General features: G+C 43.3%; 1 protein-coding gene across 4 annotated transcripts in view; it reads left to right on the top strand.

Moving 5' to 3' along the window:
* The window catches only part of BRIP1 (BRCA1 interacting DNA helicase 1), a 148,562-nt gene that overhangs the window by 38,194 nt on the left and 84,401 nt on the right, over positions 1 to 25,967 (top strand). For all 4 annotated transcript variants that reach the window (XM_028708135.2, XM_028708132.2, XM_028708133.2 and 1 more), the window contains exons 8-14: positions 735 to 956; positions 2,240 to 2,439; positions 5,143 to 5,275; positions 5,811 to 5,965; positions 6,071 to 6,236; positions 6,640 to 6,780; positions 8,086 to 8,247. In XM_028708135.2, the coding sequence (XP_028563968.2) occupies positions 735 to 956; positions 2,240 to 2,439; positions 5,143 to 5,275; positions 5,811 to 5,965; positions 6,071 to 6,236; positions 6,640 to 6,780; positions 8,086 to 8,247 (1,179 nt within the window). The remainder of the gene's footprint in view (positions 1 to 734; positions 957 to 2,239; positions 2,440 to 5,142; positions 5,276 to 5,810; positions 5,966 to 6,070; positions 6,237 to 6,639; positions 6,781 to 8,085; positions 8,248 to 25,967) is intronic.

The following is a 25,967-nucleotide window of genomic DNA, read 5'->3' as shown; positions in this document are numbered from 1 at the left end:
CTGAAGGGAGGGTGTTCCACAGGGAGGGTGCCACTACCGAGAAGGTCCCCTACCTGGTTCCCTGTAATCTCGCTTTTCGCAGTGAGTGAACCAGCAGAAGAGCATTGGAGGAGGACCTCAGTGTCCAGGCTGAACAATGGGGGAGGAGATGCTCCTTCAGGTATACTGGTCTGAGGCCGTTTAGGGCTTTAAAGGTCAGTACCAACACTTTTAATTGTGCTTGGAAACGCACTGGGAGCCAATGAAGATCCTTTAGGACCGGTGTTATATCGTCCCGGCGGCCACTCTCAAGTCACCAATCTAGCTGCCGCATTCTGGATTAGTTTTAGCTTCTGGGTCACCTTCAAAGGTAGCCCCAAGTAGAGTGCATTACAGTAGTCCAAGCAGGAGATGACCAGAGAATGCACCATTCTGGTGAGACAGTCTGCAGCCAGCGTACCTGGTGGAGCTGATAGACAGCTGCCCTGGACAGAGAATTGACCTGCGCCTCCATGGGCAGCTGTGAGTTCAAAATGACTCCCAGGCTGCGCATCTGGTCCTTCAGGGGCACGGTTACCCCATTCAGGACCAGGGAGTCCCCCACACCTGCCTGTCCCCTGTCCCCCAAAAACAGTACTAATGAATACTACTGATACTACTGAAATACACTTCTGCAAAACTAACTACACTGAGGTGCAGCATTATTCTAAACAGTGCATATTTGAATCTTGAATTTTTAAATCATTTACTTCTAGGGCACATCTTGTTCTTACTACCATGGAGTCCATAAGCTTAGCGAACACCATGCCTTAAAATCTGCACGTAAGAAATACCAGGCTTGGGACATCGAAGACCTAGTGAGCCTCGGGAAGAAGCTACGTGCCTGTGCCTATTTTGCAGCTCGAGAGCTTATGGCGGAGGCTAGGATTGTGTTTTGTCCTTACAACTATCTTCTAGACTCACAAATAAGAGAGAGTGTAAGTATATTTGCAAAGCAGGTGTTTTAACATGTTATTTATTTATTTATTTATTTTTAATTGTCTTAAGAAATAATATTAATGAAGGTCAACCTGAAGGCAATTCCATATGTTGCTGTGTAAAAGATCTTCCTATTGTCACAAAAAGGAAGAGATTGTGATTTGCATCCAATGAGCTGTGAACAGAGGGAGAAAATATATTAGTGATGTTCCATGAACACTTGGTGCCCAGTAGCAAGCAAAAGATTTCTCACACTGCCCTTCATCTAATGATCACAGGGCTTTATGAGTCAAAACCAACACTTTAAATAGAGCCTGGAAACTAATTGGCAGTCGGGCCACAATCAGTGTAATATGCCCCAGCAAGCAACTTGGTCGCCAAATTCTGCACCAGCTGAAGTTTCTGAACCATCTACAAAGGCGGCCCCACGTATAAGACTGTTGCAGTAATCTAACCTAGAGTTAACCTCTCATCCATCTGGTCTAGAAAACCCCCACTAGCAGTGGCTTTGTCTTACCTGGATTGAGCTTCAGTTGGTTGGCTCTCATCCAGTCCATTACTGAGGCAAGACAACACTCCAGCACATCCATTGCCACACATGCAGTTGTAAAGGTAAAGTACAGCTGTATGTCATCAGCATATTGCTGACAACATACTCTAAAACTCCAGATAACACCACTCAGTGGTTTCATGTGTATGTTAAACAGCACAGGGAATTAAACTGAACTGTGAGGAATGCCACATTGAACATTAAATGGGGCTGAAGAGCACTCTCCAAGCATCATATACAAGTTACATCATATACAATCAGGACCGTTACCATCGCAAAGCAGTGTCGCCCACCTGTAACCCAGACAGCCGCTCCAGAGGAATACCATGGTTTGCTGCCAGAAAGCAAACCATAGTTACTCTGCTGGGCTGAGTTCATAGATGTGTGAAGCAGGCCAGTAACTGGCCCAAGACTATTCAGTAAGCTTTGTCTCCTGTTTTGTTCATTGTTTTGGCCATCATGGTCACATTAGCTACATGACTATAGATACATCCACTAATACAATATTGAGGAGTAAGCTTTGTCACTGAGTGGAGATCTGAACCCAGGTCAAACACTTTAACCATTATCCACAACTGACTTCCTCCTTCCTGCAGATTTTTGTGTTTTTCAAAAAAAGGAAAATCCATTGCCTGGTAAAGCAAAATTTGCAGTTTCACTTCTAACAGAAGAAATCATGTGAATTTACCAGGTACTTGAGTTTAGTTTTTGTTGGTTTTCATGATTTTGCAGATGGAGATTGACTTGAAAGACCAGGTGATCATTTTAGATGAAGCTCATAATATTGAGGATTGTGCACGGGAATCGGCCAGCTACAACGTGACGGAAACTCAACTCAAATTGGCCCGAGAGGAGCTGGACACCATGGTGAATAACAACATTAGGAGGAAGGATCACGAACCATTGCGTGCTGTATGCTGCAGTCTGACAAAGTAAGAGGAAGCTAATTTACTGGAGATACCTTTCGGTGTTGTGAGCCCAACTGTCTTGGGCTGGGGTGGCAGTTGCTGTCAGAGAAAGAAGAAAAGATGGATGCCAGTAGCAAGGAGCGAGATGAGAGGAAGGGTGCCCCTTTGCCTTTAGAAGCTGGGGAGGTGGAGGCAGTTTGCCTGGCTCCCATGCCTTTCCCTATCTACAGAGTGGATATATTCCCTAGCAGCAGGGAAGGAAGTCATCCAGCCAAGAGGGGAGACTGGACAGCTGAGAGCTGGGGAGCCAGATGGGCTGAGCCAGAAGTTCTCTTCCTGTCGATGAGAACTTGGCACCACCTACACTGTTGGGAGCAGACCCACACGGTGGAGAAGTGTGTGCCTCAAAGCACACCAGTCTCATAGGGAGACACATCTTGCCTTTAAAAGCTGGCACGAGGGACATGGCCATTTGTTGAAACATCTTTGCAATTTTTGGGGGGAGCCAGTGTGGTGTAGTGGTTAAGAGCGGTAGTCTCGTAATCTGGAGAACCGGGTTCGCATCTCCGCTCCTCCACATGCAGCTGCTGGGTGACCTTGGGCCAGTCACACTTCTTTGAAGTCTCTCAGCCCCACTTACCTCACAGAGTGTTTGTTGTGGGGGAGGAAGGGAAAGGAGAATGTTAGCCGCTTTGAGACTCCTTAAAGGGAGTGAAAGGCGGGATATCAAATCCAAACTACTACTACTCCTCTTCTTCTTCTTCTTCTTCTTCTTCTTCTTCTTCTTCTTCTTCTTCTTTTCTGGTCTTGGGCACCCTGATGCTATTCTCAGACTTTCTAGTTGTGCCTGTAGCCTGACCTGTATGGCTGCAAGCCTTAAATAAAGCTCTCTTTCTTACCCACACCTTCTGTTTTAGTGTTCAGGAGTCCTGCAACCTTCAGTTAAATTGAACTGTGACTATAGTCCTCTTGTGTTTTACTATTGCCATGGCTATTTAAAGCCTCTAGAAGAGGTAAGTCAAGGCATAGGAATAAAAGAAGCTTTATACCAAATCAGACCATTGGTCCCATCTAATTTATTGTCTACACCAGCCTTTCTCAACCTTGTGTCCACAGATAATTGTTATACTGCAACTTCAATCTTCTCTAGTTAGCAGAACCAGTGGTTAGGGATGATGGGAGTTTTAGTCCATCAACATGTGGGGACCCAAGGTTGAGAAAGGCTGGTCTACACACTAATGGGCAGCCCTACCGGGAATCAAACCTGGAACCTTTAGCATGCAAAACATGTTCTGCATTACTAAGCTGCAGCCCTTCTCCCTGTCTGTTAAATAATTAAGATAATAATGATGGGGGAAATCTTACTGATTGACAGCTGAGTCATATGTGCAATAGGCATATGATGGATCTGTTGCTGGCCTGTTCTACTTCAGTCTGTATCAGGAGTACTGAGGACTCTTCCCATATAGAAGCTACCCGTAGATACAGAAACCTGTGTACCATTTCTTCCTAACATGGCCAGTTTGTGTGTATTTTGTTTGTTTGTTTGTTTGTTTGTTTGTTTGTTTGTTTGTTTGTTTGTTTGTTTTAATATGTGTGAGCATCCAAAAATTCAGCCTCCCCCCCCCAACCTGAAAAATTTCCATCCACCAGTAGAACAATTTACATGACTCTGTTGGTCAGGTAGCTTGGCATAGATTCTGTGAGTTTATGTCTTCTAGAGCAGCGTCAACTCTAGACCAAATTGGTTTTCAGAACAGATCAGATGGTTAATTTTACTCATTCTAAACTTTGTGCCTTCCCATTACCTCTTCTGTGCTATGAAGGTGCAAGGGGCGGGAAGTGGAGGTGGTTGCTACTGAAACAGAGATGGTAAATTTTTTCATGGTGGCTTTTCAGATCTTAAAAATGTTTTGCATTGTATGAAAGGAACATAGCTGAAGACTCGAAATGCCTGAAGTCTTTTAACCTTATCAGGAAAACTCAGGTTGATCTCGCTGTCAAGTCTGCCAACAGAAGTGCAGGCAGCAGGCGGAAAGCAATAGATGAGACATAAAGCGGCCAACAATTAAGACTCTGTTGATAAATAAAGTGGTGGGGCTGCCAGCTAAGAAATCCAGTTTTATAACAGTCCTCTACTAGTTACCGTGCAATACATTTTTAGAGCTTTTGCTTATCATGCCTGTTGGTGGCCTGAATCACACTATGGGTAACCAGGGCCATGCACCACACTAAGCTAAGCCGTGGTTTCGCTTAATGTGTCATCTAAATCCAGGCTTGCGGTTAAGCTCTGCTCCTTGTAACCATAAGCTGCAGCCAAGGTTTGTTATTGGCTAGAGCTTGTGGTTAGCGAGGAGAGAGTTTAAGCACATGCCCATGTTCAGAGAACATGCACATGGGAGTAAAAAGGATTGGAGAGGCAGAGTGGTTGCGAGCCCCATCTTGGGGAGTCTGCACATTTTCCTGGTCTTGGTAAGTCATTAGCTTGGTCTACTGTCTTGTGCCAGCCAAGCCCATGTCTTTAAAAGTAGTTCCAGTCTTGTGAAACTACCAGGGTTAGAGCCAAACCAGCCTCCTGGAGCAGGACATTGCATGACACGGATGCTACCCCAGAGGAGGCCCTTCTATTTGTGTGCATTAAAGCATTTGATTACTTCTATAGTGTGTGTAGAATGGAAGGTCTAATGTACAAAAATTCTGCTTCTTCTGGGTTTTATTTATTTACAGTTGGTTGAGGGAAACTATTGGTCAGCTTGTGGAGAGAAATTATGAGACCTCTAGTAAGGTTTGGAGTGGAAAACAAATGGTGGCGTTCCTGCATGATATGGGAATAACCAACGCCACGTTTCCCATCTTACAGGTAGGGATGTGTAATAATTCATATTTATTTTCTCTTGTGTGTGGGTATTGAAGGTCTCTGTTCCCAGTATAGCAGCAAACCATAGTTGGGCCATTTTGTCTGAATCCAGGAAACTATGATACCATGCAGTCTAAATTAATAATCGTTTAATATTCCTGAGAACTGCAGACCAGGTGAAGCGTTTATCATCTTGCTTTATCTTGGGGAATGTGTTTGTTTGCTTCTTCAGGTATTTTTTTAAATTAAAACTGTAAAGGTTTTTAAAATTGAACTTCGATATTGAGCAACAGTTTGAGCAACTCTTGATTTCTTGAGTTTCTGCCTGCTGAATATTCTGTTCTTTAGCATGACTGTTACGAACTGTCATGGAGAACACCAAAGCTTTATAGCCATTTATTGATGTAGGTGAACCTTTTCCAACCTGGTGCCCTCCAGCTGTTGTTAGATTCCAAAACATTTGGAGGTAACCAGGTTGGGAGGAAGCTGGAGTTTGGCTTGCTTACTGTGTTAATTTATTGTTTTTGGTCTTCTGCAGAAACATTTTGCTGCTGTTCTTGAAAAGGAGGAAAAAGTAAACCTGTTCAATGGAGGAGAAGAGCTTGTTTCGGTTCCAATTATAAGCCCTTCGACTCAGATTATGCTGAAGGGGTTATTCATGGTCCTGGGGTATCTTTTTAAAGAGAATCACAGGTCAGTGAGGCTCTGAAAGCAATCCTTTCCCCCAGCTGTTAATATTTCAAAGTTAAACATGCAAATTGTAGGTATTTTTCAGGGTTTTATGTCATTTTTGTTTAGGTTTGCTGATGACTACAGAGTTGCATTGCAGCAAGCCTACGTTTGGACTAATGAAAATCCAGTTGATACTCCAGATGAGAATGGTTTCTTTGCACGATCAAAAAGAAGATCCCGACAAAAAACAGCAGTGCATACACTCAGTTTCTGGTGCTTGAATCCAGCTGTGGTAAGACAGTTTTGGGTGTGTGCATGCGGCAGAGAACCTAGGGACAAGTGACAGGACAGTGACCTTATACCAGGTCAGATTATTTGCCCAACTGGTCCAGGAATGCGTTTTTGGTAGTGGTTCTCCTGTGTCTCCCACCAGAGAAGGATCTCATGATCCTTTTAGCTGGAGATTCTGGGAACTGAGCCTGGAACCTTCTGGGACTGGAAAGACTCAGGTTCAACTCCCTACTTAGCCACTAAGCTCCTTGGGTGACCTTGGGCAAGTCACTGTCTCTCAACCTCCCTCACAGGGTCATTGTGAGGATAAAATGTGGGAAGGGAGAGAAACCGTATACACTGTCTTGAACTCACTGGGGGGAAAGTTAGGATATAAATGTAATAAATAAAATTCTTCTCTCAAGGCCTTCTCAGACATGTGTGGCAATGTTAGATCAGTCGTGTTGACCTCAGGAACGCTCTCTCCGATGGATTCCTTTTCTTCTGAGCTTGGTGTGAAGTTTTCCATTCAACTTGAAGCAAACCATGTTATTAGGAATTCCCAGGTATGTTCATTGCATCTGAGCTTGGGTTCACCCTTATGTTAATATGCTGTAGGGACCATGCTGTAGTTTAGTTTACTTGGGGCATTCCATATGATGTATACATTTTGCCTGGTTCCCATACAATAGTTTCTTTGCTCTTTCCTCACCATGCAAAATGTTGTGCCTGTTTGGTTAGCGCAAGCAGTGTGACAACTGCATCAGGTTCTCAGTTGTGAGGAATCGTTGAGCCAAAAATTGAATGCTCACTAATATCCAAAACACTGGCATTCACATTTTGACTCTACTGTATCAACATGTTAGTCAAGTCCATTAATTTCAGTGAGTAGAACTAACATTGGAGACAGCACATTGTGGCAGGCACCAAATATGTAATATGATTGCATGTCATACAACAAAGAGTTGTATCAACTGCCAAATATTAAGTACTGGAATAGATTATTGCCAGATAAATACATATATATATATGCGCGCGCACACACACACACACATGTGCAGTGACATAGCTGTGCATTCAGAGAATAGTTGGAGAACGGCCAATATCAATGTTTTCAGAAGAGTGGGGTTTTTTGAGCAAATTTGTTGTCAGCTCTGATGCCTAGTGTACACATGTAGCAGAAAGAGGCAGGTGGGTTTTTTTGCTGATCCCTCACCCCCCCTTCACTCCCCTATACCCTCTGAAAAGCTGCCCTGGTGGGTTTTTGGGCCTACAGGAACAGCATGGGAGGTGGTGGTGGGGGCTGCAGCAGAATCAGCAGAAATAATGCAAACACACAAATTTACAGGTCCCCCAGTAGGTAAATCCCATGAGTAGAACTCCACCCACTGGAATAAAATAAGCAAAATTTTATTTGCTAAAAAGTTATGAGAGTAATAAATCCCAATGCATTTTGTGGAATTTGCACTTTTGGATATATGCTTGGAATACATATTTGAGCATATCTGTTCTTCAGCATTCCCAGTGAACACATAGACACAATTACCAATCTGCCCATCTTCCAGCACCTGTATGTCAAGGGGCAGTCTGAGCAATGAGTCTGACAACCTATTCGCCTGAAAGGAATTGCTGCTTGCTCCAGGCAGGCATGCAGGTAGCTCTGTGCATCGTAAATGTCTTGATTTATTTTGCCATTGGATTTTAAAAGTAAACATTTCCAATAAGCCTACTTGCCCTGATCAGTTTTGTCTCAGTCTCTTAAATCCATGGCCACAAGTTTTTTTCACAGTGCAGTTCCATCCTGCAGTCTCATAATGGAATGTATTTTGTTACCGATATGTATGTCAGCAATGAAATGTTTCCCCCAACAGGTGTGGGTTGGTACTGTTGGAGCTGGGCCTAAAGGCAGGTCATTATGTGCTACGTTCCAGCACGCTGAGACCTTTGATTTCCAGGATGAAGTTGGGGAGCTTCTGCTCTCAGTTTGTCAGACCATCGGCCAAGGGGTTTTGTGCTTTGTGCCATCTTACAAGGTAAGATGCCAATCGAACATTTTCAATCTTCTTTCAAGCTACATGGGGGTTATATCAGTTATTTGTATATGTGTGCCAACACTTCCACACATCAAGGGTGTGGTGACCAGTTTCATAAAATCATAGAGTTGTACGGGACCCTAAGGGTGATCAGTGCAGGAATCACAGCTAAAGAATCCCTGACAGATGGCCATCCAACCTCTGTTTAAAAACCTCCTGCGAAGGAGAGCCCACCACCTTCCTAGGTAGTCCATTCTTCTGTCAGACAACTCTTACCATCAGAAAGAGGTTGTCACATAAGTATAAAGTAAAGTAAAGGTAAAGGGATCCCTGACCATTAGGTCCAGTCGTGGACGACTCTGGGGTTGCAGTGCTCATCTCGCTTTATTGGCTGAGGGAGCCGGCGTGCAGCTTCTGGGTCATGTGGCCAGCATGACTAAGCCGCTTCTGGCGAACCAGAGCAGTGCACAGAAACGCCATTTACCTTCCCGCCAGAGCGGTACCTATTTATCTACTTGCACTTTGACGTGCTTTCGAACTGCTAGGTTGGCAGGAGCAGGGACCGAGCAACGGGAGCTCACCCCGTCATGGGGATTCGAACCGCCAACCTTCTGATTGGCAAGTCCTAGGCTCTGTGGTTTAACCCACAGTGCCACCCACGTCCCTAAGAATAAAGTAGGCCATCCCTTATCCCTTACAACAAAGCTAAAAATTATTTTAAAATACGTACAATAAATCAATAAAACATAGTAAAGCAGCAACCAAAAGCAAACCTCAGCCCACAGTAGGAACAATTTAAGTGGCCAAGCAAAGTCATATCTTTGCCTGGTGCTGAAATAGGTGTTAGGCAAGTTTATTTGGGGAAGGGCATTCCATACCACCGAAATTACCCTTCCCTCGGTAGGTACCTGCTGGATCTTTTCCCCAGTGGGGGATCTGAAGACAGTCATTTGGGGAAAAGATCTGGACGGGTCCATATGGAGATAGGTGGTCCTTCGGGTACCCTAGTCTCAAGCAACAAAGGTCTTCCAAGCTTAAGAAGTCACACAATGAATTGGGCTTGGAAACAGAAGGGGATCCAGTGAAGCTGGCAAACCAGCAGCATGAGGGAGCTTCTTCATAAGAGGCGCAGGCAGTTACTAGCATTATGTATTCCTCTCTCAATGTGCTTTGTGTTCATATTTTGAATGGGCTATAATGGTTTGTATTCGTCTACTTTATAGTTCGATGGTCCTGGGGAGCCCATAGGTTTCTTCTTCTTTTAATTCCATGTTGTAAGCTTAAAAAACACACCCCTTTTTGATCAGATGTGGGCCATTCTCCACCCCTTTTCTTTTAACCCAACTTGTTCCTAAACCTGGGAAGAGATTTGAAATGCTAATAACTGAGCCAGTCTTTTTTTGTTTTGCCTTTGTTATTTTTTTGTGGTGTTCAAACATTTCTTGCAAGATGTCGGGAAATTCCCAGGGACAGGATTTGAGAAGCTCTGGCTTGAACTGATGACTGATGATATTTCATGATAGAAGTACCGTGATGGTGCTTTTAAAAATGATGAGTTGTATCTAATGTTAGGAACTCTCAGAGCACACTCACTGAAAGTGAGGAACCTCACTAACTTTGGCCCTTTAAATTTAATGAGTCTACTCTATGGTTAACATTAGATACAATCTAGTATGTGTAATGAATTCTCTGATAATTATATTTGGCTTCTGATATCTGGCCAGCAATGTTAGCGTTGGATTCTCCTCAACAGCTGCTTCTGCTTTCCTTGTTGGAAGAATTGAAACATTCTTCACGTAAACCCAGAAACATTTTGCACATGAGCATTAATTCTGTGAAGTTATTTCATGTTTCCTTTTGAATTTTTGAGTGGTTCTGTCTGTGATCATTTGGAGCTCACACCATGCCAACTTGAAAGGAACTGGTGTTTTTAAGGACTCTTAGTCCCTCATTCCATCAAGACCATGCAACAACAAAACACATATCAATCACTCAGATCAGAGCAGCCAGGATGCAGCCCTCTGACCTCATTTCGGTTCATCACATCAGGTTATGTCAGAGATAGCACTGAAAGAAGCAGTTTAGGAGGCAAAAAATATGTTTCCCTGCACTGGCTGGCACTTGTGGCCATATGTTTCTTCTATTTGTGATGTTCTAGAATATTTTTGCTAATATTTAGGATTCTGGGGGGAAATGTAACAAAAAAAATTATGGAAATGCAGATAAAAAGGATAAAAGGTTTGTCCTGCAAGTTTTCCAGTTCCCAATGTTTGCTTGGTGTCAAGAGGCTACACATTCTTAATTTTGCCTGCTCTCTAGGGACAGCAGTAATCAAAGGAGGTCTTGCAGTTACTGAAAATAACCAATAGGTGACCACATTGGACCGTAAAACCAACTGCTAAGGAAAGAAGGAGTCCACTTGAATATGTGACTCCTTTCACATTAATACTTGCCAGAGCCATGTATGCAGACATGCAAACATAACACGTCTCATAAAATACCTTGCATTTATCTGACGCCTCTGAATTTGAGCCTGGGATCTGTTCCAGGTTTTTTTGCATTCACACTAGTCGCTTTAAATCTGCATGACTACATTTCAACAACATTTCAATTGTAAATAGTCCAATAACAATAACATCATTTATATCATGCTGTATTCTCCTGCTTGAATCATATAACTGGTGGTGCTGATAGGTGATTCCCATACTTACAACACATTCACTCTAATGCAGGGCTTTCCATTCTAGTACCTTCTCATTAGTTTTGGACTACAGCTACGCGGGTGGCGCTGTGGGTAAAAGCCTCAGTGCCTAGGGCTTGCTGATCGAAAGGTCGGCGGCTCGAATCCCCGCAGCGGGGTGCGCTCCCGTTGCTCGGTCCCAGCGCCTGCCAACCTAGCAGTTCGAAAGCACCCCCGGGTGCAAGTAGATAAATAGGAACCGCTTTCTAGCGGGAAGGTAAACGGCGTTTCTGTGTGCGGCTCTGGCTCGCCAGAGCAGCGATGTCACGCTGGCCACGTGACCCGGAAGTGTCTCCGGACAGCGCTGGCCCCCGGCCTCTTGAGTGTGATGGGTCTGGCAAGACTGGCCCGTACGGGCAGGGGTACCTTTACCTTTACCTTTTACAGCTACCATCATCCCTGGCCATTGGCTTGGGCTGATGGGAGTTGTTGTCCAAAAAATGGTGGGCATCAGGTTGGGAAAGGCTGCTATACTGGTAGACAAATGGCTGTGAATGAACTGCTTTGCAGCTCTTGTCTGCTGAAGATTAGGGCTAGGTGACCAGGAAAATATGCAATTAGTTGTTAACCAGGGTACAGGGGAGGGAATTTTATTGGAGAGGTGCAGAAAGAGAAAGAATTGTGGTTGAGGGATGAGTTGCCTTGTGGCATACATCCCCTACCCCACCCCCAATCCTATTTCCACTCTCCCATTCCAGGATACTCCATGTTTTCTTCCCAGATGAAAGTGACTGGAGTGTATATGTGCGAATAATTAGAATGCTACAGAGCACTTTTTTCTTGGATACTAATATTTTCCTCTACCTCCCAATTCTTCATCCAGCATTAACCACTATGCAACACTAGCACCACACAATGCCTGTTGTAGATAAGCAACCTGTTTCTTGTTGGCTTGTGCCTTCCACCTTTTAAAACACCTCAGTAGCTGCAGATTTCCCCATGGAAGTAAGGATGCTTAGATCAAAAGGCAAATGTTTTCTTCTTTGTCGTTGAAATCTCCACTTTCTTCACTTTGTCCCCCTCCTCCCTTTGTGGAGTCCATTTGAGCAGATATAGGACAGAAGGAAAGCGACAACATAGAAACCTTCCTTAATCCATAGGAGAGAACTCCTCTGGGCACAGGAGCAATTACCTGGCTCCACCCTCAGGGAGCAAAGAGAGGGAAAGGAAGCCACTCAAGTGCACCATTCCTGCGAGAGCCCACAGGTGCATCAGCATCTCCTTGTGGACCCTAGTATCAAAAGGCTGCTGAGAGGTCTAAAACAATACACCTGCACACCTGGGATTTGTTGCTGAACCCAGGCCATAATTGTATTGCGCTCTCTGGCTCCAAGTCCGTTTGGAAAAGGATGCAGAGTTTCTAGGCAGCTTTGGAGCAGCTTTGCTGTGCCACCTATTCAGCTGCTTTCCCTTAAAAGAATGTGTGTGTTTGAAAGTTTCAATAAACAGCTAAGAGTGTGCGCCATTGAGTATAGATAGATATCTAGAGAGAACCAGGAAGGAGTAGTAAGTGGAATGATAGGTGAGAGTTATATATTCAAATTCCCCACTCTGCCACATGGCTCACTGGACGATGCTGGGCTAGTCAGTGGTAGGGAATACAGTGGTACCTCGGGTTAAGTACTTAATTCATTCCGGAGGTCCATACTTAACCTGAAACTGTTCTTAACTTGAAGCAGTACTTTAGCTAATGGGGCCTCCTGCTGCTGTCGCGCCGCCAGAGCCTGATTTTTGTTCTCATCCTGAAGCAAAGTTCTTAACCTGAAGCACTAATTCTGGGTTAGCGGAGTCTGTAACCTGAAGCGTATGTAACCCGAGGTACCACTGTATGCCTGTTCAGTCCCTGGTATCTCCAGGTAGGGCTGGGAGACTCCTGCCTGAAAACTGGAGAGCTGTTGCCAGTCAGTGTTGTCAGTACTGAGCTTAATGGAGTAATTGGTCTGACTTAAGTCAATGACACGTTCCTATGCACCTTGCAGAGTTGTTGCAAAGATTTTAAAAAAAAGATGGATGGGAATGCTGGGTTGCCCCTTGAGCTAAACGGATGAAGGGTGGGATAAAAATGTAATAAAACTTAACAAATTTATTTTGAATATGTATTGATTTTGCAGTTTGTGGCACCTACTCCTGCACTTGTGGAACTTAGGAGCCAAGTCACTAAGTAGTCAGTCCTGTGGGCCTTGCCTGTGGTGGGCAGGAAATGTCACTGGCCAACTAAGCTGGGAAGCTCTTGAAAACTAGGAAGCGAATCAGGGTCCTTTTCAGGGTGTTGAAGTGCCTCAGAGAAATGTGTTGGCAGATGGACTAGGTTAGATTAGATTTATAGTTCCTTTTTAATTCTGCTTTTCTGTCCGAAAGCTCACACCATACCTGCTTGGAGAGTTAAAAACAGCCATTAGACAATCAATCAATAACACAAACAGCATAAGAGTAGATTCAGGTAGGTAGCCGTGTTGGTCTGATGCAGTCGAAATAAATTGAAAAATTAAAAAATTGTCCAGTAGCACCTTAGAGACCAACTAAGTTTGTTCTGGGTACAAGCTTTTGTGCACTTCTTCAGATACACACTTCTTCAGATACACAGCATAAGAGTAAAGCAATTAGAAAGAGCAATAGATAAAACAGAATCTAAAACCACAGACCTAAGAACCAAGCACTGAATAACAGGGAAAAAACACATTGAAAAACAAAACAAAAAACAGTTTTCAGTATGTATTTGAATGCTAAAGAGATGGGACCCGGTAGATCTCAGAGGATCTCTCAATATTCTCTAGTTTCAGTACTGTGGTGCCACCATATATGACATCAGGTATGCAGTGTGTTAAGTGCAACTTGGGGGAAATGGTTTTGTGGACCAAATGAGGTTCCTTGCTGTGCTTCATTAGCCCTGCCGGCTGGAGGTTCCCCACTACTGGCTTACAGCCTCGACCCATTCCTGAAAGTACCACGGCCTGACATGTGGCTTTCCTATTCAATATTAGGAGTATGAGTTTTGTATTTATAGCTGCATATTCTGATTTGCTTAAACTTGTGCTTAATGTTAACCACATGAGTGCAGCATAGCAAGCTGTTAGTCTCTGTCTGCTGCACCCCAAGGGTATCAAACAGTGATTTATTATCTTTTATAGCAATTTTTTAGAGAGAGAAAGAGAAGGGTTGAGAGAGATTAAATGAGCTCAAGGCTCCTCTCTCTCGGGATGGGGGGTAAGGCCTAAGCAAGCAGATGATAAGCCACAATAGTTAAGAAAGGAATGTACTAAAATCTTTTTTTAAAAGAAAAGAGGGTTTTTAAAAGATCCACAACTGTCAGGTTGTACACAGTGCTAGCTTATATAACCACCTATTTATTACGAACTGATAGCTTTGTCATTTTCCCTTCCCAGGCTTTGATATTGATTACTGCATTCACTTACGTCTAGAATTTAGTAGGAGAGCCTCCCAAGTCTCTGCAGTCTCTGTCTAGTCCTGAGCATACAAAATCCCATTTTTGATGGCTACGGCAATAAATAACGTGCATAAAACCGTGCAATAGTGCTTTTGCATTTTTATATGGATGGATTCCCTCCCTTTTTTTCCAGAAAGAGTGACCAGATCTTGACTGTTTCACCTATTTAAATTATACTGTCTCTCCCCCAACCCAATAGCAGCTTTTTAATAACACTTGCTTCAAAAGCTCTGCAAGTCTTCAGAACAGCTTTTATGTGCACGTATATAGATATGAACTTTAATTTCTACTATTTAAAAAATTGTGGCGAGAGACGGGATTCTGAAGGTCGAATGCATTACAGCAGGAGGGGAGACTGATGTTAGTAATAAAAACACTTCTAGTAAAATCGGTAGCAACCCCTGCAAGCACACCCTATAAAGGGGAATATCAGAAAGTGAAAAGATTACTCAGAAATCTAAGGTGCTTTTAAACAAGATTAAGATAAGGGTCATTAGGGTGCCTGTCGCCGACCTGTCTGCATTTAAATGCATCCTGCCTAGTGTCTGTATCTTGGAATGATTCATTCAATATGTGTCATATCAAAGTCAAAGTTAACCAGCAAGGAGAAAAATGCTAATGCTTATAAATTTCAGGGATGATCCATCACGCTGATGATTGAACTTTCCGTGGTGGCTGGTCACAATGTGGTGAAAACATTTCGATGTGATTCATTTTTTTGTTGCTGCTCAGCTTTTAAACCATTCTTGATTAATGTCATTCCTGCTTGGATGTTGATTTGGGCAAGATCCAAAAATATAAAACATTTCTACACGTGGATTGCTCTGTTTGCATTTGTGCGTGTGCCAATTTCCCCTTCTGGCTAACTGCTCCTTGTAGTGCATTGGGTGCTATACCAGATACCCACCCTCTAAGTAGGAGCAGATCCGGGAAGACTCTACTGAATGTTTGTAGCACTGAACGGTTCTTTAAACAGCCTTGGTATTTTAAATTGGGGATCGGTTTTTATCCAATCTTAGTTATACCCTGAGTAGACCCTTTAAAACTATTTGACATGACTAACTTAGGACCATTGAATTTTGTTGAGTTGTATCCAGGGCTTTTTTTGAGCTAGAACTCAGTTATGGCACCTCTCAGGTGGGTGCCATTGCCATTATAAGAAAACAAGGGAGGCGTTCATGGTAAGTTTCGGCACCTCTTTTCCCAGAAAAATAGCACAGGTTGTATTCAATGTTAGCATGGACCCACTGAATTTAATAGGCATCACTAAATTAGGCCCTTTCATTTCAGTGGGTCTCCTTTGAGTAAATCTTTATTGGCTATCACCCCTGTGGGTCTACTCTAAATAGGATATAACTCAGAGAGAGTTGTGTGATGGTGCCAGTGCCCTGGGCCTGCCCTCTATGTTCTAGGAGCAGACTCTGAGAGAGATGACCTCTCATAGCTCTGTTCCAGGCCTTGGCAGACACCAGCTGTTGGTGCAGGGGCAGAAAATGCTTCGGGACAGCGTTATCTGAGCATATTTCACCACCAGTCTATGCCACCACCCTCACCAGTCTTGCTGTTTCTCTCCTTTTATATCCCTAGTAGGCACAACCTGCAGAAGGACAGAAGTAGTTTGTGTAGGTTAAAAAGTCCCACCAGTGGAAATCATAATGATGAATGTATTTTTGAGGCTGCTTTTTCAGCCTTGGGAGTTTTCCACGCCTCCCTTTGCAGAGATGGAATATATGAATTGTGGTTTCCTCCTAGTTGGGTCCTCAGTAGTTTCTTAGTAACTTTTGAATATTTTCAGTTCCTCAAGTTAATTGTTGATATTTTCCCCATGGTGGTGGAATCCAAAACTACATTTTAGGAAAGGGGGAATATTTGAAAATGAGAAAAATAATAATTATGAAATGACTTGTGGGGTGGCGAGGATCAAAGAAAGGTGGTGAGCGGTTGAGAGTGTTGATTTAAAACATGTGAATAAAACATTTAGCAAAGAGAGAGACTTGATTCTACCTGCTCTCTAGGGCAGGCTGCTTTAATTGTTTTGTTTTGGAATCAGTTCTTTCTTTTCTGAAAAGCTAATAAGGTACATCTCACAGATACACTCTGGAATTACGTTTTTAACAAGGCATAAAGGGGGAGGGAGAGAGTGCACAATATACTTTAATTTCACTTCAAATACAAAAACCATGCATCACTGAAGAGCGTTAATACTCTTAAACTGTCAATGTTCTGATCTCACTAAGCCAAATATGGCTTTTGTAAATGATGTAACAAAAGATGGGCCAGAAAGATAAAGAATGGGGGGAAATGATTTCTTGGGCCTGTGCAGGTTTTTCCCGTCCCCCCTCCACATGCCAGGATAAATGTCCAAAAGTACATACGTGCGCACATTTGGTGAGAGCCACAAGTGTTCACATCAAAATTCTTCTACACCTAATGAAAATGTTCCAGAACCTCATGGGATGGCCTCATGTCTGGGGCTTCTAGTGACCTTCTTCAGCTAAGCTAGAAGACAGTGTGAGATGACAGCAATTCTGCAGAGTGAGGGCAAGTTCTGAGTCTGTGGGAGAGGCTGCTTTGGACCCTTGGGACCCTCTGACATTAGCGGGGGTGGGGGGCGTTTAATGAGTCAGGCAGCCAAGCTGGGGTGGGCACTTGAAATCACATAGGTAGAGTATTTGGGTGGGAGGGACCCATCTCAGAGGACCAGTAAGACACACAGAGACTTGGTGAGTGGGGCATTTGTTGTTAACAGCGTCCCACATTCTGCCATAATGGGCTGCTTGCTAACAAATGTCTGAAATAACATTGGGGGGCGTTTTGCTAACAAACTACTCACTTTATTGTTTGGCATGTCTCACTCCTTTTCAGGCGTTGGCACACTGCCTGATTGGATCCAGCATTCGACTTTTCTTCTCTTCCCTGGCTGTGCTGGGCATCAGCCTTAGGAAGGTGTTTTGAGCCTTGATAGAAGCTGCTCTCTCCCGAGTCTTGCCTAAATTTGCATTTCGGCCGTTGGTTTTGTTTCACTCCTTTGCCTCTTAAAGCTGAGCACAGTGCATGTTCATTCTTGCAATCTGAGCAAGGGACATTATCATCTAGATGTGGAGAGGTTAGCTTGGGCAGAAATGGACAGGAGAAGGACAAAAATGCTTCTTTTATTTCTTGGGCTTGTAGCTTGTCCCATCATAAGGGTTCATGGTGTGGGTATCACCACTATCCTGCCCTTGACAACCAGTGATGGCTGTTGCTTATTGGAAATGGTAGGGTACAAGGCAGGGAGCCCAAGAGGAGGTGGAGCCAGAGCCAATGACACGCAGAGCAAACTAATTCTAGTTTTGTTCCCATCTTCCTGCTGAATTCTGCAAGGACAGTCTGTGAGACTTAAGGAAGAGGAAGCTGATATCGAATTCCACACCTTGGAGTGGTTTGCCAGTAAGAAGGCAGGCAGGTAGGGGCTGGCTGAGGACAGACTGGGCTTGGTAGGGTGGTGCCTCACATGCCCTCATGAGAAACCCTTCACTGTTGACCACTGAAAGCCACATCTGAAAGAACATCTTTCACAAACTTTTTGAAGAGAGACATTGGTTTCTACCTTGAAGAGTCTCCAGCTGAAGACAACTCCAAGATATCAGATTTGGTGCATACATGTCATGTTTAAAGTATTTGTGCTTGATGGAGCACAGGATTGAAGGAGGCTCTCTTAGGTTGTCTGGGCCCAGTCATTTGGCACAATAGGTCTTTCAGTTTTGAAAATGGGGGTCTCTCACTTGACTTGCACTGCCAGTTTTTCTTTGGAGAGAGAACATTTCCAAAGGTGCATTTTGGGGCAGATTGTGAGTTTTCCACTTTCTGTCAGATGAAAAAGTTAACTTTCCTATGGCTTGGTTTCTGCATAAACATTTCCTGCAGATCTTTTTTTGCATATGCTGCTAAGTTCATGAACAAAGAAAACTCAACCCCTAGTTTTTGCTCCTGTTTTCATTCCTTTTTATTTTATTTTAAAATATTTTGTTCCGTTCCACTCACCCACCATTTACCTTTCATTCACTATCCTGTGCTGCCTCTTTAAAAGCTCGCAGGAACATTTGGTTCAAAATCAAGTCTGCCCCCTTGGTCAGGCATCAGGTACTTCAGTTTAAATTGTGAAAACAACAGATTTCTCTGGTGCAGCAAACACACCGAATATTCATATCCAAATCAATTTTTGCCAATTAGGCCATCTTACTGGATCAATCAAGGGTAAAATTGGCTCCTCCCAAATATCTGGCTCTTGTCTAATAGAGTCCAGATATTTTAAAAGCAATTGTATAAGTACAGTAGAAACCAAGATACCCAAGTCTTGAATGTGGATGGGTGAATGGGTGGGCAGAATGAAGGAGCGGTAAATCTGGATTTTAATTTGTTTATGAAGTCGTTTAGAAAGCATTACATTCGTTCTGAAAATTTCCTTCAAGATTAAACGTGTGCTGGATTTACATTGTAAAACCATCCTTGTGCGCTTTAAGGTTTACTAAATACCTGGGTAAACATTCAAGTATTTTATTTATTTCATTCAAGTATTTTATTTATTTATCTATCAGGAAAGCGGGTAGGTAGAGGGGGGGGGGAGGAAATGAGAGTTTTATGAATTAACATCAATAAATTTACAAAAGAAGGTAGTCTGTTTAGCCAGGCTTGTTTAAAAGCATTAAGATTTGAACACTGGCTGTTAAAGTGAGTCAATGGCAACATCACAAAGTTTAAATGGCAACATCACAAAGTTTAAACAAATGCCAAAAAAACATTTTCCAGAGTACTGGGATTGTAACAATACCATTAATGAGGGCAAAGAGGTTTTAATGCAATTTGCACGTTCTAAAGTTTCAAAAAGAGGGTTTGAGTTAGTGCATTATTAATGCACGGAACATCTGGAACTGTGTAAAAGCCACAGACATTGAGCAAGTGCAGAGTTTCCCCACTAGGCCTGATGCTGACTGATTTCCTCCCTAGTGAGATGGCTTGTTTTTAAGAAGTTTGAGACAGTAAAATGACAATAGCCAGATAAGAGGGAAACATTCCATGGTGTCTGTGTGTGTATGAGAGAGAGAGAGAGAGAGAGAGAGAGAGAGAGAAGAATATGTAAAAAGTGTATTTGTATGACCAGAGTTTGAAATTAAACTTTCCAACTACATGAACATAAGCACACTAGTTCTTATCCTACCCTTCCTTCAAGGAGTTCAAGGTGGTGGATGTGGTTTCTCTTCCTACCTGCTTTTTCCTTATAACAACCTTGTGAAGTAGTTTTGGCTGAGAGAAGATTTGAACCCGAATCTTTCCAATCCTAATCAGACACTGTAGCTGCTATAGCACGTAACAGTAGTTGTGGTACTTGATCTTGTGCTGATACAGAACTGGTAAGCAGAGTGTGGCAATTGAGGCCATGTTTAGACAAATCGAGGTTTTAAAATGAAAACGCCCATCATAAACTTTTAACTGCTGTTCTCATTGGCAAGAATTAAAAGTGAAGAGGGACTGGAACACAGGCCCTTGCTTTATGCTCTGTGTTTACACTCCTTCATTTATGTTCCTTCTCCTTGAAAGGTTTGTTCATGTGAGTGTTACTAGAGTAGAGCTTTTAAAGTGTCTCTTTCCACTACAGAATGCTGCTGCTTCTTTGGCGATCCCTCGTAGCTGAGTAAGATTGTCTTCCATAAAGACGGTTTTAACAATGAGTCCGTAAGTGACTGTGGAGGCCAGTTCTGGATCCACACGTCCTTCCATAGTGAGGACATTGGTTTCTGGGCACGAGTTGATCACGGTGTGGATTTGCCAAGCGTGCCTTCCTCTTAGCACGTTTCTTCCTTGCGTCCTGAGTTTGAGTGTCTTCAAAGCCCATGACACCTTTGGTAAAGGCTGTTCTCCAATTGGAGCGCTCTCAGGCAAGTGTTTCCCAATTGTTGGTGTTTATACTACATTTTTTAAAATTTGCCTTGAGACAGTCTTTAAACCTCTTTTGTTGACCACCAGCATTACGCTTTCCATTTTTAAGTTCAGAATAGAGTAGTTGCTTTGGAAGACGATCATCAGGCATCTGCACAATATGACCAGTCCAATGAAGTTGATGTTGAAGAATCATTGCTTCAACACTGGTGATCTTTGCTTCTTCCAGTGCACTGGTATTAGTTTGCCTGCCATCCCAAGTGATGTGTAAAATTTTGCGGAGACACCGTTGATGGAATCTTTTGAGGAGTTGGCCAAGTGGTCCATGTTTCACAATCATACAGTAAGGCTGGTAGTACAATAGCTTTGTAAACAAGCATTTTCGTTTCCCTGCAAATGTTCCGGTCCTCAAACACTCTACACTTCAATCAACAGTATGAAAATGTATTGTTTTTTGTACAATACTATAAGCCCGACAAGTGGGGGAAGGGTGGTATACAAATTTAATAAATAATTGGATTATGTACATCTTGTAAGAAGATAGTATAGTGACAAAAAAGAAAAAAAAATCATTGCAACATTACATTGCTCACCCATCCCCCCCAGTAAATCAATTGCAAATTATTGCTGTGTTTCCTTTCCTTATCCTTTTCCTCTGTTTTCTTTACTTCTGTGTTTTTCTAGAATTGTATGCAATTATATATATTTTTGCCTTTTTTCTCAGATATAAGTATGTATCTATGTTCATGCTGAAATTGAATAAGAAAAAAATGAGAAAAGAGAAGCCATTATAACGAATCATAACATAAATAAATAAATACAAAGAAAACAATATCTCTAGTTGTTCAGTTGGCATCCGTCTGTCTCGAGAGACAATGGAAGAGTGCATAAAACAATACAAAAAGTTAATCTAATTTTAATGGCATGAAACTAAACAGGAGAGAGAATAATGCCTGACGGAAATTAAAAAGTGGTGTACAAAACGTCACCATGTTCCAGACGATGCCCTTGTTTCCAGTAGTTTGGATTTGGGATTCATTCTTCAAGCATCTAGCTATATAGAGTTGTATCCAACTGTGTTTTACTTAGAGTAGATCCATTAAAATTAATAGACCTAAGTTAGTCATAGTCATTAATTTAAAAGGCTCTACACTGAATAGGATTAATACTGGATGCAACTCATAGGTTGCTTCTGAATACTAGTTGCTGGAGGCAGCAGGAGGGAAGAGAGCTCATGTACTTGAACCCAACTTGCTGGTTTCCCACTGACAACTGTTCGCCCACCATAGGAATAGTATGCTAGACTAGATATACCATTGGCCTGATCCAGCAGGCTCTTAAGTAGCCAACTAAATTTTACTCAGAGTAGAGCTATTGAAAGTAATAGGCCCAAGTTAATCAGGTCCATTCTTTTCAGTAGGTCTACTCTGAGTAGGACTAGCATGCTATACAGCCCATAGTGTGTGTGTGTGTGTGTGTGTGTGATCAGATTAATACAAGAAAAGGTGCAGGGGGTAGGGGAAAAGGAAAGAAAATCACATCAGAAGGGAGAATGGCCAACTGTTTTTAGAGCATAAATATTACGAGAACAAAGAAGATAACCATCAGATTTGTAACTATGGCTAAATATAAAGAAAAACAAACAAACTGTTGTTATGAAACGGTGGCCTAAATCCAGCGCAATTAGGTATAGATAGAGCAGTTGATTTAAATGAGCTTAAGTGAACTTAACTCTGCTGGATTTAAACCAATGGCATTGAATTTTTAAACAATTGCAGTGAAATACTTATTTTAATACGTTTTGGGCCCATATCCCCACTGTTATCCACACATCAACCCTGTGAGGGAAGGTTAGGCTGAGTTTCTTGCATGGCTGAGTGAGGAGTTTAACCTGGGTCTCCCTGAGCTTAGTCTGCCTACCCTCTAGCTAGTGGCCTCTCCCATTTATGATTCCTTATGTTCTTTCTTGAAGATAGATTGATGGTAGAACAACTGCTTTGCTCGCAGAAGGCCCCAGACTCAATCCCTGGCATCTCCAGGCAGGGCTGGGAGGGTCTTCTTGCCTGCAGTCCTGCAGAGCTGCTGTCAGTCAATGTAGACAGCACTGAGCTAAATGTCTGACATGGCATAAGGCATCTTGTATTCCTGCAGTTATAGTACCATATTTTTCGCTCTATAAGACACACTTTTTCCCTTCTAAAAAGTAAGGGGAAATGTGTGTGCATCTTATGGAGCGAATGCAGGCTGTGCAGCTATCGCTGAAGCCAGGGATAACCGCGCAAAGCCTCTTCAACAACATTTGATTCAGAATATTTTCCCCCTTGTTTTCCTCCTCTAAAAACTAGGTGCATCCTATGGTCGGGTGCGTCTTATGGAGCGAAAAATACGGTAGGTAGCCAGTGGGAGAAGCTTTTCTCCACTGCTGGGTCTGCCCCCTGACCGCTTCCAGGGGTGGGAGATTAACTGGCCTTGCTGTTTCCATTCCTAACAAATGGAATAAAAACGGTGTGTTGTCATCTATATAACACTAGTCTCAAAATACTTTGCTGTGGTCAGATGATATTTGAGATATCTGGCTAGTCATTTGAGCCCTCTAGGGTGCCCTCGAGAGACGCTTTGGGACCCAGCAGTGCAGTGGGTAGGCACTGATCCCATGTGCTGACTGCCCACTCACACCTTGAGTTTGGTGGCAGGGCAGGGCAGGGCTGGCGTGTGTGTTTGTGGACATGCACCCCACAGTGTTGGGAGATATGGGCCGCAGGTAGGAGTGGTCAATCAGTTTGTTGGTTAGTTTCCTGGCGCCGCATGTATACATGGTTATTTGCAAGTGGAACATGCATCAGTGGAGGGACGCCTGTACTTTGGTCTTACTACCCTGAATAATTTGGTGTCATCAGCAAATTGCCACCTCACCGCACAGCACCCGCTACTGATTCATGGGGGAACCCACTTTTTGCATCCCTCCGTTGTCCGTTTATTCTCAGCTTCCTGTGCTTTAATCTGCTGCTGATCCATAAGAGGGCCTATCTTATTCCATGACTGCTAAACTCACTCAGGAGTCATTAGTTGAGGGGATTAATCAAAAGCTATTTCAGTGCCCAATGTACAAAATCTTAACTATCCAAGGAAAAAGCTGCTATTTAAGAATAGAGGAGCAAATGGTTTTTGTGTGGCATTTTTCTGGTTTGAAGTCCAGTATTGAGGTGAGAGAAGAAATTGCTGTGGGCATATTGCCTGCGGACTGTATCTTTCAAGTTGCCGAGTTGAGTGATAGCTTTGCTTCAAGCTCTGGCCTCCTGAAGCCTCCATCAAAGAACCTGCTTCAGTGCTTGCAAGGTCACTAAATCCTTCCTTCAGACCTTGGTCGAAGGAAGGAGTGGAAAGTTTCCACCACTTCTCAGATCAATTTCTGTCCCACCGAGAATGGCTTTTATCAACAACAGCATCTCCTTACCATCAGCAGGGCGGTGAGACGAGACATGAAATGGATGGCTGAAATGCTATTAAGTATGGAGCCATGAGAAATAATAGCTCTTAAATTTTTAAACTTGATACTTTATTGTGTAAAGTGTACTTGGGTATTTATTCACTTGCTTTGCATCATTTTTTAATCTGTCAAGTTAGGTTTCTTTGCTTGGGTGGCTATCGCTAATGGTTAATGCAGGCAGGAATGGATTGTCCAGCTTCTGTACTTTCGATAACATCTCAGAAGGGTGACCGTGTACCTTTTTGGAGGATTAAGAACTTCTAAGTTGGTCCCCATCAAGCTCCCCTCTCAAAAGCAAAAATGATTAGAGTGGGACCTGCAACAAAATGTTGCAGCATGGACTGCTCCTCTTCAGAGTACCAGTCAGTCAGTCAGTCCTTGTAAGGCTCCTCCACCTACCGCTTTAGTCCCCCGCCCCCCCCGCCCCCAGTTTTTATTTGATTGGGGGGAGGGGTACATCTGCAAACCATTGGATTTCCCTGAGCCTGCTGAAACTTAGAATCACAGGAAGCTGCCTTATACAGAGTCAGGCCATTGGTCCATCTAGCTCAGTCTTGTCTACACTGATTGGCAGCAGCTCTCCAGTATTTCAGCCAGGAGTGCACCTAGTGTTAGAAACTCAGATATGTAAGCTAATCACCAAATGGCACCTTAGACCTAGGTTACGATTGCTACAACGGAATGTCTAGTCACAATATTTTTTGCAGTGAAGTTTATTGTTGTTGTTGTTGTGAGAGACAGAGAGAGACTGCATGTGCTATTTGCTTGCTGGAATTTCCTGAGCATTGCTGGGGGAGGGAGGAGGGGGCTGGGGAATAGTTATTTGTGAATTGCCTCATGATAGCTTTCCTACTTGACCTGCCCAGCTTTGTCTGTGTTATGAACTCTCACAGTCCTTTTGAACAAAGTCCTTTTGGACGCGGGTGGCGCTGTGGGTAAAACCTCAGTGCCTAGGACTTGCCGATCGTATGGTCGGCGGTTCGAATCCCCGCGGCGGGGTGAGCTCCCGTCGTTCGGTCCCAGCTCCTGCCCACCTAGCAGTTCGAAAGCACCCCTAAAGTGCAAGTAGATAAATAGGTACCGCTTTATAGCGGGAAGGTAACAGCGTTTCTGTGCGCTGCGCTGGTGCTGGCTCGCGAGAGCAGCTTCGTCACACTGGCCACGTGACCCGGAAGTGTCTCCGGACAGCGCTGGCTCCCGGCCTCTTAAGTGAGATGAGCACGCAACCCCAGAGTCGGACACGACTGGCCCGTACGGGCAGGGGTACCTTTACCTTTACCTTTTTAAAACATGAACCAGGTTGCAGCCCTTCTTGTTGTGTTTTACCACAAGCAACTGTATATACCACTGGAAAACTGAATTGCAAAGGATAATTGTAAATAATTTCACTAAACCCCTGAAAATGTCAAATAAGAATTAACATCCAGGTCACTTGGCATAGGCAATAAACAGAGTCCAGGTTTTTTCAAGTGTTGCTTGGTGCTTTTTACCCGTCACATAAGTGAACGAAGTCTATCAGTTTGGCCATTAAGGCTAGAATCCAAATCCTTGAACATCATTCTCTTCAAGAGTTGGGAGGTCTAGACCAGGCTTCCTCAACCTTGGCCCTCCAGATGTTTTGAGACTACAATTCCCATCATCCCTGAGCACTGGTCCTGCTAGCTAGGGATAATGGGAGTTGTAGGCAAAAAACATCTGGAGGGCCAAGGTTGAGGAAGCCTGGTCTAGAGTCATGCCATTGCAAAGAACATTTTGTTTTTAGCTGCCACTAACAAATTCCAGTCTAGTTCACCATGATCCTGGTGCAATTACATTCTTTCGAATAAATAAATATGTGAAGATGGCAGTGTTCTTGAAGCATTTTAACTTGGAGAGTTTGCAAATGGTGATTTTTAGTGGGCAGGAGCATCAGAGAGAGAGAGAAAGAGAGCACACTTCTCTGGTATTTTCCAGGTTGTTTTTAATTCTGGTGTGTGTGTTTTCTTAACAAAGCATCCAAACAGAAAACTGTAAGAAGGCGCATTCCCAGAGACTTAAAAAAGACAGCAGACTTGTGAGTGTGGAGAAAGCCAGTGGTTGTCCCAATATAATCCCTATTGAGACCAGGCACTTTAAATATGGGCAGCTGCTGG

Source organism: Podarcis muralis, chromosome 15 (assembly GCF_964188315.1).
Source record: "Podarcis muralis chromosome 15, rPodMur119.hap1.1, whole genome shotgun sequence".
Taxonomy (NCBI): Eukaryota; Metazoa; Chordata; class Lepidosauria; order Squamata; family Lacertidae; genus Podarcis; species Podarcis muralis.
This window is presented reverse-complemented; position numbering and strand designations above follow the sequence as displayed.